Below are 14,702 nucleotides of genomic sequence, written 5' to 3'. Positions count from 1 at the left end.
TAAATTTCCAACCCATACTTAAATCAAGTATATATTCCTGCATAGAAAGAACTTTGTAAACCAAAGAAAAAACACCTGTGTTTGTGTCGTGCATTTAAATGTTAGAATTCATGTCTGGTATGCATGTTGCAGGAGACATACCATAAATGTTTACATGGCTTTTAATGTTATCCATGTCAGAGATGAATGTTATGCCAAACCTTTGTATCATGAATGTTACCCTTTGCTTTTACAGTCAAATATGTCACAGTGTTAATTGAGAGCCAATTGTTCAATTGTTTTTGTTTAAAGTTACTTTGTAGCTTTATTTATTCTATGACAGTATGACCCATACAGTTGTATTAAAATGAATAAAAAGTCAATATAAAAACTTATTCAATCAGCATGAAAGTAATAATTGAAAATACTTCTTTCAGGGGTTCTTTAGGTTAATCAAGAGCTTTAAAACTTCAGGCTGTTGTTAAGTTGTAAAAATTGTTTTTTGCTCCGACATTTGCATCCAAAATAACTTGAAATGAATATAAATGACTTTAGAAACAATTACAAAAGGGTTGTAAGTCCCTTTGCCCTGCTTTGGGCATGAAACCCTGCATTTCAAACAGAACCCAGGCTATTTTTCAGCATTGACAATTATCAGCTATTAGCACTCCTGTTATTAAATATTGTCACTCATTGCAATTTTATCATTTTGAAGTCATCTTCTCCATTTTATGCTTTTAATAGTTTTTTTCTCAGCATTATCTTATTGATCATTTTTCAAATCTGTTTGTCTTAAAATATCTTGTACTTCTCAGGAATTCTTAAACCATTTTTTATGAAATCAAGCAACATCAAATTCCATGTTTTGATATCTTCATGACATGAAGAAGGCTTCATTACTGGATGGCAAATTTCTGTATAAATTAGATTGTCTTGTATGCTAGATTGATCTGTTATCATTCTGTAGAATGTTGGAGATTTCGGAACATGTTGTCTCGCAAGCAATTGTTTGTTTATATGGACTGTTAATCTAAAGATTTGCAAATATTTATATTCCAGTTTCCACTATTTGAAAGATAATAGTTAGAAGACTTCTTCACCTTCGGGGGCATATTAAAATCGCACCGTCCGTCCGTCCGACTCAATAACTCAGAATATTATGGACAGATTTTTAAATAACTTGCCACATGTGTTCGCCATATGGAATGCTGCATATAAGGACATAGAGTATAGGTTGTTGTGTCCGGGCTGTAACTTTCCTTTGTATGGACAGATTTTAAAATAACTTGGCACATGTGTTCGGCATACCAAGACGACGTGTGGCGTGCAAGATCCGTGTCCCTATTTCTTAGGTCAAGGTCACACTTAGTGTTTATTCACAATGGAATGCTGGCTCTATATCAGATAAATGGAAAAAATAACGTCCGTCACTATGAAATTATGAGATTCTCATTTAAGCACTACACGCTTAACTGTAAAAAGCATCTAATGAAAATAATAGTGTCAAAATAACGTTACAACTGGTTTATTAATTAAAGAATTAATCGGAAGTTACTTTTGACATTTTTGTTTCACAAAATCGAGTCAAGCATAACATCCGGAAACACACATTCTGTCAAATAATAACAGACGTTTATATTTGGTGAAATTTGGTGGTTTTACTCTGAATAACGTATATTTTCTATCAACAGTTGAAATTTATTTAATACACACAGAATACCTGTGCATCCGATAACATTAAAAACTTACAAACTGTTTTTTTTATTAAAAAAACATATTCGGAAGTAACGTTTGACATTTTGGTTTCAGACGATCGAGTCAAGCGTAACTTCCGGAACGAAAAATTCTGTCAAATAATAACAGGCGTTTATGATTGGTTAAATGTCGTGGTCATGCTCTGATTAAAACGTAGAATTTCTGATTACAATGGGAATTTAAGTAAGGCACAAGCAATACCTATGCATCAGATAATATTTATAACTTAAAATTCCACTAAAACGGGTACGTGTCACGCCAGTTATGATCATGAAATCAAGCAAAATGTTTGACCGACTCACGGTTTCTCTCGCAAATGTCCTCCTCGTGGTAGCTATGCAATTTTCGATGACGTAGTACGCAAACGGTGTCCATGAGGATACAATACAGGGTAATAAACGCGCGGGCACTGTTCTACTTTCCTCGATAGAACGAAATGAACGGACGTTACGGAATTGACCGACAGGCGATATAGCCGACAAAATTATATATTATTAACAAACACAACAAAAATGGCCGTTATCTTGACCGACAGAGTAACTGCCATAACGCATTTTTATTAACCCCTTTTACTTCAGTTATTCTTGTTAATATATCATAAAAAACACATTATAAAACGTAAAAAACATTATTGTTGTAAGATAGAAACTTACAATATTTGTGAATGTATCTAAGGGAAAGTATGGTCAGTTTTGACATGGGACCTGCATTTCTCACTATAAGGAAGCTTAAAAACTATGACCATTTGCCTCAAAAATATTAATGTGCTATACTAACTAACACTATTACAAACATTTTATCACAGGTATCTTTTTGTTTTAAGTTATAAACTAACATGCTCACACTTTTCAGTTTATTCAATGAACAAAACAAATATTCTAAAAAAACCGACATAGAGTATAGGTTATCGTGTCCGGGGCTGTAACTTTCCCTTGTATGGACAGATTTTAAGATAACTTGCCACATGTGTTCAACATACCAAGACAACGTGTCGCATGCAAGAACCGTGTCCCTACCTCTAAGGTCAAGGTCACACTTAGGTGTTTATTCACAATGGAATGCTGCATATAATGACATAGAGTATAGATTGTCGTGTCAGGGCTGTAACTTTTTCTTGTATGGACAGATTTTAAAATAACTTGCCACATGTGTTCGGCATACCAAGACGACGTGTCGCGTGCAAGATCCTTGTCCCTATTTCTTAGTTCAAGGTCACACTTAAATGTTTATTCACAATGGAATGCTGCATATAACGACATAGAGTATAGATTGTCATGTCCGGGCTGTAACTTTCCCTTGTATGGACAGATTATAAAATAACTTGGCACATGTGTTTGAATTACCAAGACGATGTGTCGGGTGCAAGACCCGTGTCCCTACCTCTAAGGTCAAGGTCACACTTAGTGATTATTCACAATGGAATGCTGCATATAAGGACATAGAGTATAGGTTGTCGTGTCCGGGCTGTAACTTTCTCTTGTATGGACAGAATTTAAAATAACTTGCCACATGTGTTCGACATACCAAGACAACGTGTCGCATGCAAGAACTGTGTCCCTTCCTCTAAGGTCAAGGTCACACTTAGGTGTTTATTCCCAATGGAGTGCTGCATATAAGGATACAGAGTATTGGTTGTTATGTCCGGGCTGTAACTTTTTCTTTTATGGGCAGATTTTAAAATTACTTGCCACATGTGTTCGACATACCAAGACGACGTGTCACGTACAAGACCCATGTCCCTACCTCTAAGGTGAAAGATACACTTTGTGTTTATTCACAATGGAATGCTGAATATAAGGACATAAGAATGTAGGTTGTCAATTATGGGTGGTATTTTTTTATGTTCAGAGGCAATTTAAAATAACTTGCCATATGTATTTGTTTGATCTTTAACTTTTCATGTACTGACCTTGTTCATAGGTGAATGTCACATTCGGGGGCATTCGTCACATACTGTGACAGCTCTTGTTATGTTATTATTTTACTTTCATGATTATTTTAAAGCTGTTCAATGCTCTAAAAAGTTCCATAAAGATCTTACAAACATAAGTGCACGAGAGGATCAAATCTTTCCATCACCATAACCATTCTATAAGGTACTATCATCAGCCACTGTCTGTTGCTCAAGCGTAATTCTCCTGTGTATATTCCAGGTACAGAACGATTTTTACAGGACATTGAGATGATGATCGGAGACATGAGACGTTGGCGCTGGTTCTTCAAACTTTTCTGGCAGTACCTTTCACCGCTAACACTTGCTGTGAGTAAATGTTGGCTTGGTTTTGAAATCCTTTATTTTCATAGCTTGTCTGTTTTGGGAAAAAGTTGACGTAATGTTATAGCCTCGGTGTCCTTCAAAAATGTTAACCATTGTCTGTTACTGCTCACAATATTCACATGAAACCTTGTACACATGTTACCATTTAAATACACACATGCATAGCAATGCTATGGCTATTGTTAGCATCCTTGGCAAACTAAAAGAGAGGAATTAAACCCTGTGCTCTTGTTCAACTTAGATATAGTTTATGAGTAAAATATTGTATTATTGCAGAGCTATTGTTTGGCCAGTGGTTGAACCCTTGTTGCCTTCTATTATATAACTATTCTCTTGCAGTTTGTGTTCATCTTCAACATCATCCAGTACAAACCAATCAAGTATGATGAGTACTACTACCCTGCCTGGGCTGACGGTCTTGGGTGGCTACTCGCCCTTTTCCCGCTCGCATGGATTGTCGGCTCTATGATCTGGAAGGTCAGACAGCTTGACGCGCCAAATATGACTGTATTACAGGTAAGAATACAATGACATGGATGAAATATGACTGTATTACAGGTAAGAATACAATGACATGGATGTCTACTTAACACCCAAAAAATATGTATTGACTAAAAAAGCTACATCTACATGTTTTTTTTTTAAATTCTGTTTTGCATTTGTCCATTTTTTGATGACTTGGTACATGTAAGTACATGCAAATTATTTAAAGGCATTGGTTCTGAGCAAGCACTTGAATATATTAGTGTCGGCCCACCTAGTTACTTTTCTTGCTGACCCTTTGAACTGGATGTGGCAGGTCTACCTTCCAGCATTTACTAAGCTACTGGCAAACTGTTGTATCTGCTTGTTTTCCAAAACAGCAATTGTGGCTGGTCAGTAACAAACTCATAATTCATAATAAATGTGTATAATATTTCCTATTTCAGAAAGTGAAGTTTCTGCTGAAGCCAGCCCCAGAGTGGGGTCCATGCCACAAAATTCCCAAGTTTGATTTGACGGATATCCAGGGCAATGGGCAGGCCAAGAATATAGAAAACCCAAACTTTAGTAGTAACGATAGTGTAACTAGAATTTAATAGGCAGTGATGGCTTACCACAGAAGTAGCCTTACAAGATACCAGCATTAGTAGCAGGAGTGACGGCTTGAAACAGTTTCAAGGGAGACAATCAGAATCATGGTGTTGAAAAAAATATGAAATTGAAAGATTTAGCTGAAAGAATTAAGAATGTAATATTGTTGGTGTAAATGAAATGCATTGTTTCCGCAGTGCTGTTAAGAGGTATTATGATTAAGTTAAACTTAAGAGGTATAATGATTAAGTTAAACTTAAGAGGTATAATGATTAAGTTAAACTTGGGTTGATAACAAAAGCATTTTACCTACAAAAGCATTTTACCTTAAAGTAATTGGCTATAGTAACAGCAATTTACCTCAAATTGTGTTGATGTTAATTGTTATTGAAGAAATATTAATGTCTTGTTAAGACCTTTGATTTGAAAATGACAAATAAATTATGTTGGTTTTTGTGACCAAGTGTTGTGACCAAGATTTTCATGTTTAAAGAAACATTGCATTACATTTCAAATGAACTCTGAGAACAGGTATTGTGGTTTGTTTCCTTAGAAGGCAATAAAATGAAGTTTATTTTTGAAAAGTTAACAGGACCTTTAAAATAATGATTATACTTTCCCAAAATACAAGATCATAACTGTATGATCATTGCTTTCGGCCAAGTATAAGGCATAGATGACAAAAATAAAAACTAGAGAAATTAAGACATTGAACTATCAATTTGTCTCATGGTGTTCTAGTCGAATGATGGTATATTATTATAAGAATAATTGGAATGGATGAAAGGCTTTAATTAAACATAAACATTTATAAGGGCAGGGGCGAAGCTAGCAATACATAAGTTATTGTGTGTGTTACGTTAAAATGAAAGAACAATTATGAAAAAAATCACAAAAAAGAAAAGACTGGTGAATTAATGGGGTAAGGCTCTTGGTTCAGGAAACTATACTTAATATGCAAAATGGTCTGGCTTAGCCCCTGCAGGGGACTGATTGATTGTTGACAATGTTTCTAATGCTGTTTCTTCTTTGCTATATTCCTGCCTGAAATATTTTGAGAATAAGAATGTTGAGTGTAATGGATTGTAAAAGAAGGTTTTCATATTTTGGAAGGCTGTATTATTTACAATAGTTGAATTATGAAATTCATACAGCTCTCTCATCATAAATATAATAATGTTGAGACTATATACTTTTAATGCATTAAGAACTGTTATAGCTTGATTTGACAGAGACTTTGTTAATGTGTATCCAGTTTACATTTCTAACGTGCTAATTATAAAATGTGTGCTCAGAAAACGAATTTTTATGATGAAGTATGTTATTTGCTTTGTTTTATTAAGTCAAATGAAGTGCTCAAGCGTTTATGTTAAGTTGTTTTATGTGTTTTATTTCTGAGATTTTTTTGTAATTATAATTAAATTTTACTTTAATTTACTTGTCTACAAAGAGTGCTACAGTCAATAAAATAAATGAAACTTTGTTTCATAAAAACAGTATTTTTGTGATAAAATATTACATTTTTTGTTTCAATATTGCAGAAAAATGTAATCTTTATGAATTAAATACCAAAATATACTAGATTTTTAAAACATTATGCACAAAACATCACTCTTTCAGACGGAAGTTACTAATTTGTGTGACATTTTACCAATGTCCTGTAATTTATTCTCCCATTTTAAATCACTTTTTTGTGTATAGAATCTCATGAACTCATACCTTTACATTTAATTATATATATATTGTAAGATATACATATTTTATCTTAATTCGTAAGTGCTGAACTCAGATCAAGATTTCAATTTTTACTGTTGTTGTCACAGTTTTCCTTGTTGATTGTTTAATATACACTAAATGTTTACATTGTTTGTTAAAGCCTTACTGTGCTACTACCATGTCTTTTTATTAGACATTTTACCTATTTGTTAGTTTCTCGTTATATTGCAGGCGTTTGAATATGCATAAGAACCCATTTGTGAATTGGACAAATATCAGGGGTTGTCCCCGAGACTTAAGTATTTTAGCTAACATTTACTTCATGCACAGCTCAATTTACATGGTTACAAAATGTGAAAAATATCATGAGTACAAAAATATATACAAAAATGGTAGCTATAAAAGAAATGGAAGCCGGTGTTTTGAACAAAACCTACAAAAGCCTTGTTTATTTTATTTTTATTGATCTGAATTTTACTTTTAACAAATATTTTAGTTGTACAAGTTTCACGGATCTGATCAGTGTATATTTTATTTGTAAATACATGTTTACTTGCATCGAGTTATTGTGTATCAACTGTTTTTATTATAGATCATTTCATAGCATAATTTTTATTCGAAAGCATACTCATTTCCTTCATTTATTTCAATATATATTTTTACCATGGCCTTGTTCAATGGAAATATGTACATCGGGAATTTTATTATCGTTATTGTTTAAAACTTACTTAATTTATTTGAACTATCTGGATAGTAATTTCTGAAAAAGTGTGCTATGAGGTTAATCTTGACTGACAATTAATTGTTGTCTGTTGAACACTAGTGTTCAGAAGTATGTTATGACAATTAATTGTTTTCTGTTGAACACCACTGTTCAGAAGTATGGTATGACAATTAATTGTTATCTGTTGAACACCAGTGTTCAGAAGTATGTAATATTTAATTCTTATCTTTTTCATATTTACTTTATTTTTATTTTTTCTAGCTTTCAAAAAATATTGTCAATATTAACAAATCCCTTGCCTATGCATTGTATTCAGTTTAATTAGAGGCAATTCATTTATACAAAGTTTGAGGGCAGTTTCGTCTCAAATTCTAGGTGTGCTTTCTTATGTTGGAGTGATTTACAAAAATAGATTTCTTAATTAAACAAACCCTATAAGTTTAGACCAAGTTTAGGTAAATGCAATGAATGAATGCAGATTGAATTTATTAATTTGTGGAATTTGCTTGCTTTTTAGGGTAATTTGTTTTTGTTGACAATAATATTATGGCCCTCCTTGGGTAGCTATATCTAATTATATATATTGGAATGTTCGTCTTGTGTATGTGAAATCATATCTTGCTAACATTCATTCATACTCGAGAACCATTGATTAATAACATTATTTGGGTAAATAGTTTATTACAGTAAGACACTTGTTTTATATACATTTTTCACATTGTTTTGGACATTAAATATTGCATGACATAAATATAACATTACATATTGTATTTTGATCATCATGGCTTATTGATGTACATTAATATGTTTGTTTGTGTGTATAATTATGAATCAGAATGCACTTAAATGTGGGAAACATGTAAAAATGTGAAATGGTAGATTGCTCAAAAGTTGTGACAGAATGCAGTATGATTACAACAATATGGAAACCATAGTGGTTCTAATTTGGGATTAATCCTGTCATTGAGATTGAGAGCTTTAAATTACTGTAAGTCTATTGCACATTTGTAAATAATTTATTTTTTTTGCTCGAACATTTGCATCAAAACAGTAGGAAGAACCTTGAAATGAATTTGGAAAGCATTTCAATTGGGTCTTAAGCCCTTTACCCTGCTTTTGGCCAAACAGATCTTGGGCTATTTTTCGGAATTAACAATTATCAACTGTTAGAATACCTGAAGTTTCTTGTACATTAATCTATTTAATTATTTTGTGTATTATATATCCTACTCATGGTCTTGTACTGACTTACAAGCAATAAAAGAAAACAAACTGCTCAATTGGGCATTTCAACAGCTACCTGGTTACATCAATCATTTCCTCATACATATATGCAAATATGACACCATCTTTAACCATGATTGATTCATCTGCACATCAATAATGCTACATTTTAATATACAAGTTCTATGGATATCTGTCCCAAATGATTTTGACACAGTCAGCAAAAAATAATGATAAGCTATTCATATATTGATGTTTATCTTGGGTATTGTTGTAAAAGCCCTTTTTGGCACATGATTTATTAATAGCCACCAAAATGTATGCAGAATTTCCTCAACCACAGTCAGGTGGCACTGTACAATTTTTTAAAGCTATCATCATAACTATGGTGTTGAAATTGGCGGAAATGAGTATCCGATCATGGCCATTCAGCAAATCGATTTCGCACCAGGCAGTTTTTTCCTTTAAGATTCCAGCAAGCAATTTATATACACACACATTTTTGTGGCATTGTTAACACCCATGTTGGTCAATTACCTAACATTTTAGAGTCTTTGTTAACTGTATAGCTTTATGATTTATTTTGATTTGTTTAGAACTTTTGCTGTGAAGTGTATTTCATGACATATTTGTATCCATTGAACTTTCAAACCTGAAATATCTGAATATAAGCAGCATTGATTTTCATTACATGTAGTCTATGACACGTACATCTTAAATTCAAATTACTAGTATTATACCATATGCATTGAGTTGACTGCTATAATATTATTTGAAGATGTTGTTTATGTAGTTGGTTACTGGTGTAGAATTTCAAAGAGTGCTGTGGCTATCAGGTTTGATCTGAATTGTAAATATTTTATTTCCGCATTTACCAGATATTGTAATTATCAATGTACAAGATATCCATGCTTTATTTGGTTGAGGGTAACGCAAAGAATCTCAAACACAACCAGGTGTAAACTCTTCAGACATTCATAAACTTGCAGTTCCTTACCTCAGCAAGAGAAAATGAAAACAAAAACAAAATGTGTTTTATATAATTCTATGATAATCAGAAATATTGTTTATTTTCATCCCTTTAGTCCTTTTCCCATATGAAGTTAGCCATTTTTTGTCAAGTGTATACATACAACTTTGTAATAATGTATATATTCTCTCACATGTATCATGTAGCTTATAGTTTGTCCTGGCATGAGAATGCAATTGAAATGCACTTTATTTAAAAGTCTTATTATTTGAAATCACCTGGATGAAGGATTTTATGAACCAAAAATTTAGTGTTTTTTTTTTTAATTTTGTTACATACATATTTATGCAAATTATTAATGTTCATATGAATGGTATATTTTTACCAAGTATTTTGATTACAAATACTAAGCAAACATTGGAATAATGATGCCACTTTTATGCTATGGACTTGTCAATAGAAACAGGGAGATCCTATTTCAAACATCAGGTAGAATTATAAAAAGTCTATAACAGCAAAATCAAAGTACTGAAAGTTGCAGTCTTGTGCCATTATATATTCTTGTTGTATATCTTTCCCCTCTAGTACCTGCTAATGTATTCCTATGTGACAGGACATTTGTGGCGTGGGCTAACAAAAGTAGGCAAGAGTATTCTAGGTTGCCTTGAATTAAAATGTTATGGTTTATTAATTCAAGTATTTTAAATTAAACATTTTGGTAGAGGTAAAATGATGATCAATATTTGTTTAGCAGACACACTTTATATATTATGTGGCCATTTGTCCAAGGTTTTGAAGCATTTAGTACCAGGAAAAATAATTGTCAATGAAAATTGATTATGTCAGGTGTCTTGTTAATTGCTTTCAGTTGATAATATGCTGAAATAGTAAGCCCAAGCCAATACTAATATCCTGTTCACAAAGGGTTGAAAAAGTATTCAGCCGCTCCTTACACTTTATTTTTTTCCGGCTTTCAATGACGAGAGGGATTGTCTGCACAGGAGATTTTTGTATGTAGATACACCCTCGTCATCAGAACTGTGCACATGCTACACAAGATTGAGCCAGATTGTACATGGTGGAGTGAAGTGGTTCTAGCTGCTCTTGTAATGAAATGCTATTACATCTGCTTCACTTCCATTTCTTTGTCATGTGCTCATAAGTATGGCAATGCATTCATGTTATATGCAGTTGTTGGTTTGACATTCATTTATCAAACGAGATGATTGTTTCTCTTATTGCCAGTGACATATCTTTGCATGAATTCTTTAAATCGGTAAGAAAATGGCTGCATGTTTGCTTAGCTATATCTACCAAATGAACTCGATTGTAGTTATATGCACAGTTCTGAAGCTTTAATGCACGTTGTATGAAAATTTAATGAAGAAACTATTTTACCACCATGATTATAACAGGTCTAGGGGTTGAGATTTGACCCCATCCTCACCTTGCATTGCGCTCTGTAATATATCCTCCCAATAAAATGTGAAAACTTCTTTGTTGTTGTTGTTACACCCCCATACAATACATCTTAAAGGACCTGTATATAGAAATGGTCTGTTGGTATTTACTGTATTCTGGCGATAGCTCATTCAAGTGTAAATTGATTTAGGTTATTATGCCCCCTGGGCATATTAAAACAGCACTGTCCGTCCGTGTGTCCGGCTCAATAACTCGTGTCCGGGCGATAACTTTCCCTTGAATGGACAGATTTTAAAATAACTTGCCACTTGTATTCGACATACCAAGACGACGTATCGCGTGCAAGACCCGTGTCCCTACCTCCAAGGTCAAGGTCACACTTAGGTGTTTATTCACAAAGGAATGCTGCATACAAGGACAGAGTATAGGTTGTCGTGTCCGAGCTGTAACTTTCTCTTGTATGGACATATTTTAAAATAACTTGCCATATGTGTTCCACATACCAAGACGATGTGTCGGGTGCAAGACCCGTGTCCTTACCTCTAAGGTCAAGGTCACACTTAGGTGTTTATTCACAATGGAGTGCTGCATATAAGGACATAGAGTATAGGTTGTCGTGTCCGGGCTGTAACTTTCTCTTGTATGGATATATTATGAAATAACTTGCCAAATGTGTTCGACATACCAAGACGACGTGTCGTGTGCAAGACCTGTGTCCCTATCTCTAAGGTCAATGTGACACTTAATGTTATTCACAATGGAGTGCTGCAAATTATAAGGACATAGATTATAGGTTGTCGTGTCCGGGCTGTAACTTTCTCTTGTATGGACATATTTTAAAATAACTTGCCACATGTGTTCGACATGCCAAGAGGACATATTCCTTGCTTTATATTATTATGAAATGCTGCATATATACACATAGATGTCATAACCGGGCTGTAATTTTGTCTTGTATATGACAGATTTACAACAAAAACTTGGCACATGTGTTTGGCATATAAAGATTGTGTGTCGTATGCAAGATCCACATGCATACATCAAAGGTCAGTGTTTGATCTTTAACTTTTCATGTACTGACCTTGTTCATAGGTCAGTGTCACATTCGGGGGCATTCGTCAAATACTGTGACAGCTGTTTTACCATAAAATGCATATCAAGTTTTACTTTGGCTGCAAATTAACATATTTTGGTTGATTTTTGTTCCCTTTTGGAATTGGAAATTGCCACAAAACGATGTCCGGACAATAATAAGAAGTTGACAGAATTATATCATTTTTGGTACACATGTTTAACATCAGAAGATACATGTCATGTGCGCCTTTCGTACAAACAACATATCATGGTGTTAGGTCCCCTCTTTAACTTTAAATTTCCAAAAAATAACAGGTGCAATGGATTTAAGTATTTTTAGTACACGGCCTAAATTCTAGAAAACACACGCCAAGCTCGACTTTGGTTGCAATCCATCTGTTTGACGGAGTGATGGTTAAAATTAAACAAAATATGAAAGGGGTGTTCAATGGATGAAGGTTATTTTTGGAACATAAGTTTAACACCGTTTTTTAACTTGCCTCCCAAAATGGTGTCTGAACGATGCTTCCGCTTTAGACGTTCTTCATTTTTAACTCTACTGGCCAAAGGCGATGGTAATGTGTACGTAGTATGTGCGTCCGTGCGTAGGTCAGTGCGTCTGTAAAACAATTGCTTGTGAACACGATACAGTCTTCTCAAGACTATCTCAATCAAACTTGTACAGTATTTAGATATCCACCAGAGCTTGGTTCCTTTCGAAAACCAGCCAGATCCGCCCATGTTTGCCTCGATTATGGGCCTTGAAAGTATTAAAGAAATGCTTTTTTTAGCTAACCTTTTTTTAGCCAAGTCTGCATGAGCGAATTGGTCTATGTTTAGCCAAGTTTACATGTAAAGTCAAGTCTAGGATGAAAGGGATACAACTTGCTTTTATGGTTCTGCAGTTGACTTTGTGAATTACTCTGCCGTGTTGTTGTTGAAAGGCCAATGGCCATTTTTTAGCTCTATTTGCCAAAGTGTATGTAGTTCGCGCATTCATCTAAACAAAATTGGTTGTTAATGTTTGTTCAAATTATGCCCCCGGGGTCATTACTGGCCACGCCCCATGGTTCACAGGTTTGGTATACTTAAATTTGGAAATGTTTGAAAATCTTTTTGAGTGTTTGCGCATCCATCTAAGCACAATTGCTTGTGAATGATTGTTCAAATTATGCCCCTGGGGTCATTACTGGCCACCCCCGGGGTTCACAGGTTTGGTATACTTAAATTGGGAATGTTTGAAAATCTTTTTATCTGAACCAGTTATGCAGACACTTTTTATTTTGAATAAGGCATAATTTAGTGGTCTGCTACCATGGTTGTTCAAATTATGCTCCTGTGGTCAAAACTGACACTGCCTCTGGGGTCACAAGTTTCCTAGAGACTTATTTAAGAAATATTTTCAAAATCTTCTTGTTTCAAACCACAAGGCTCATACCTTTGATATTTGTTGTGGAGCATCATATGATGACTGTCTAGCAAAAGAGATGAAATTATGCCCCTGGGGCCAAAGCTGGCCCCACCCCCTTTGACCTTTTTTTTTAAAGCTACAGCAATGATATTTGGACCATGTGTACAGTTTTGCAAACGAGCATCAATGTTGTCCTCGGATGACCTTGACTTTGACCTTTTGACCAACTTTTTATTTTTTAAAGCTACAGAAATGAAATTTTGACCATGAGTACAGTTTCGAAAGCATTATTTTTTTGTCAGATGACCTTAACTTGGTACATATTAAAATAGTTCATGCAACTAATCTGCTTACAACACTTTCTGTCCTCAGATGTTGAACGTGCAACGTTTTCAGGTAACCCGAACACAAAACATGAACTATATGTCTGTTGCCTTTTACCCATACATACATGCTCTGGATTCAAAATGACCACAGAGCCATGCCAGTAGAGCATAGGCCCTTACGGGCCTCTTGTTTTTGTTTACGACAATTTGTGATTATTTCCAAATGGAGAATAGTGGATCATTCTTGTGTCAAGACGGCGTGGTGGGGTATTTGTCATTCCTGCGAGTGTTCTAGTTACAACTGGAACAGGTTTTAAGTTGTGACATCAAACAGTTTAATAGCAAAGGTTCCCGTTTAAATAAATCGGAAGACAAAGTTGTTAAGATCCTAAAATTATGGTGTTGGCACTTTCATTTGACCATAGTGCCATGAACGAGTATTGGTCTCCTGCAAAGTTCGCTCTCATATTTGACAATAGCGCCATGAACGAGTATTGGTCTCTTGCAAAGTTCGCTCTCATATTTGACAATAGAGCCATGAACGAGTATTGGTCTCTTGTAAAGTTCGCTCTCATATTTGAAAATAGCGCCATGAACGAGTATTGGTCTCTTGCAAAGTTCGCTCTCATATTTGACAATAGAGCCATGAACGAGTATTGGTCTCTTGCAAAGTTCGCTCTCATATTTGACAATAGAGCCATGAACGAGTATTGGTCTCTTGTAAAGTTCGCTCTCATATTTGACAATAG

General features: G+C 34.4%; 1 protein-coding gene across 2 annotated transcripts in view; it reads left to right on the top strand.

The window, feature by feature from the left end:
* Positions 1-11,215, top strand: part of LOC128230557 (sodium- and chloride-dependent glycine transporter 1-like) — a 46,685-nt gene extending 35,470 nt beyond the window's left edge. For both annotated transcript variants that reach the window (XM_052942949.1, XM_052942950.1), the window contains 3 exons: positions 3,888-3,994; positions 4,352-4,528; positions 4,942-11,215. In XM_052942949.1, the coding sequence (XP_052798909.1) occupies positions 3,888-3,994; positions 4,352-4,528; positions 4,942-5,091 (434 nt within the window). In that variant the 3' untranslated portion in view covers positions 5,092-11,215. The remainder of the gene's footprint in view (positions 1-3,887; positions 3,995-4,351; positions 4,529-4,941) is intronic.
* Positions 11,216-14,702: the final 3,487 nt, after the last annotated feature.

The sequence above is a fragment of the Mya arenaria genome, chromosome 4, assembly GCF_026914265.1.
Source record: "Mya arenaria isolate MELC-2E11 chromosome 4, ASM2691426v1".
NCBI lineage: Eukaryota > Metazoa > Mollusca > Bivalvia > Myida > Myidae > Mya > Mya arenaria.
The sequence above is the reverse complement of the archived record's forward strand: the minus strand, read 5'-3'. Positions and strand labels throughout refer to the sequence as shown.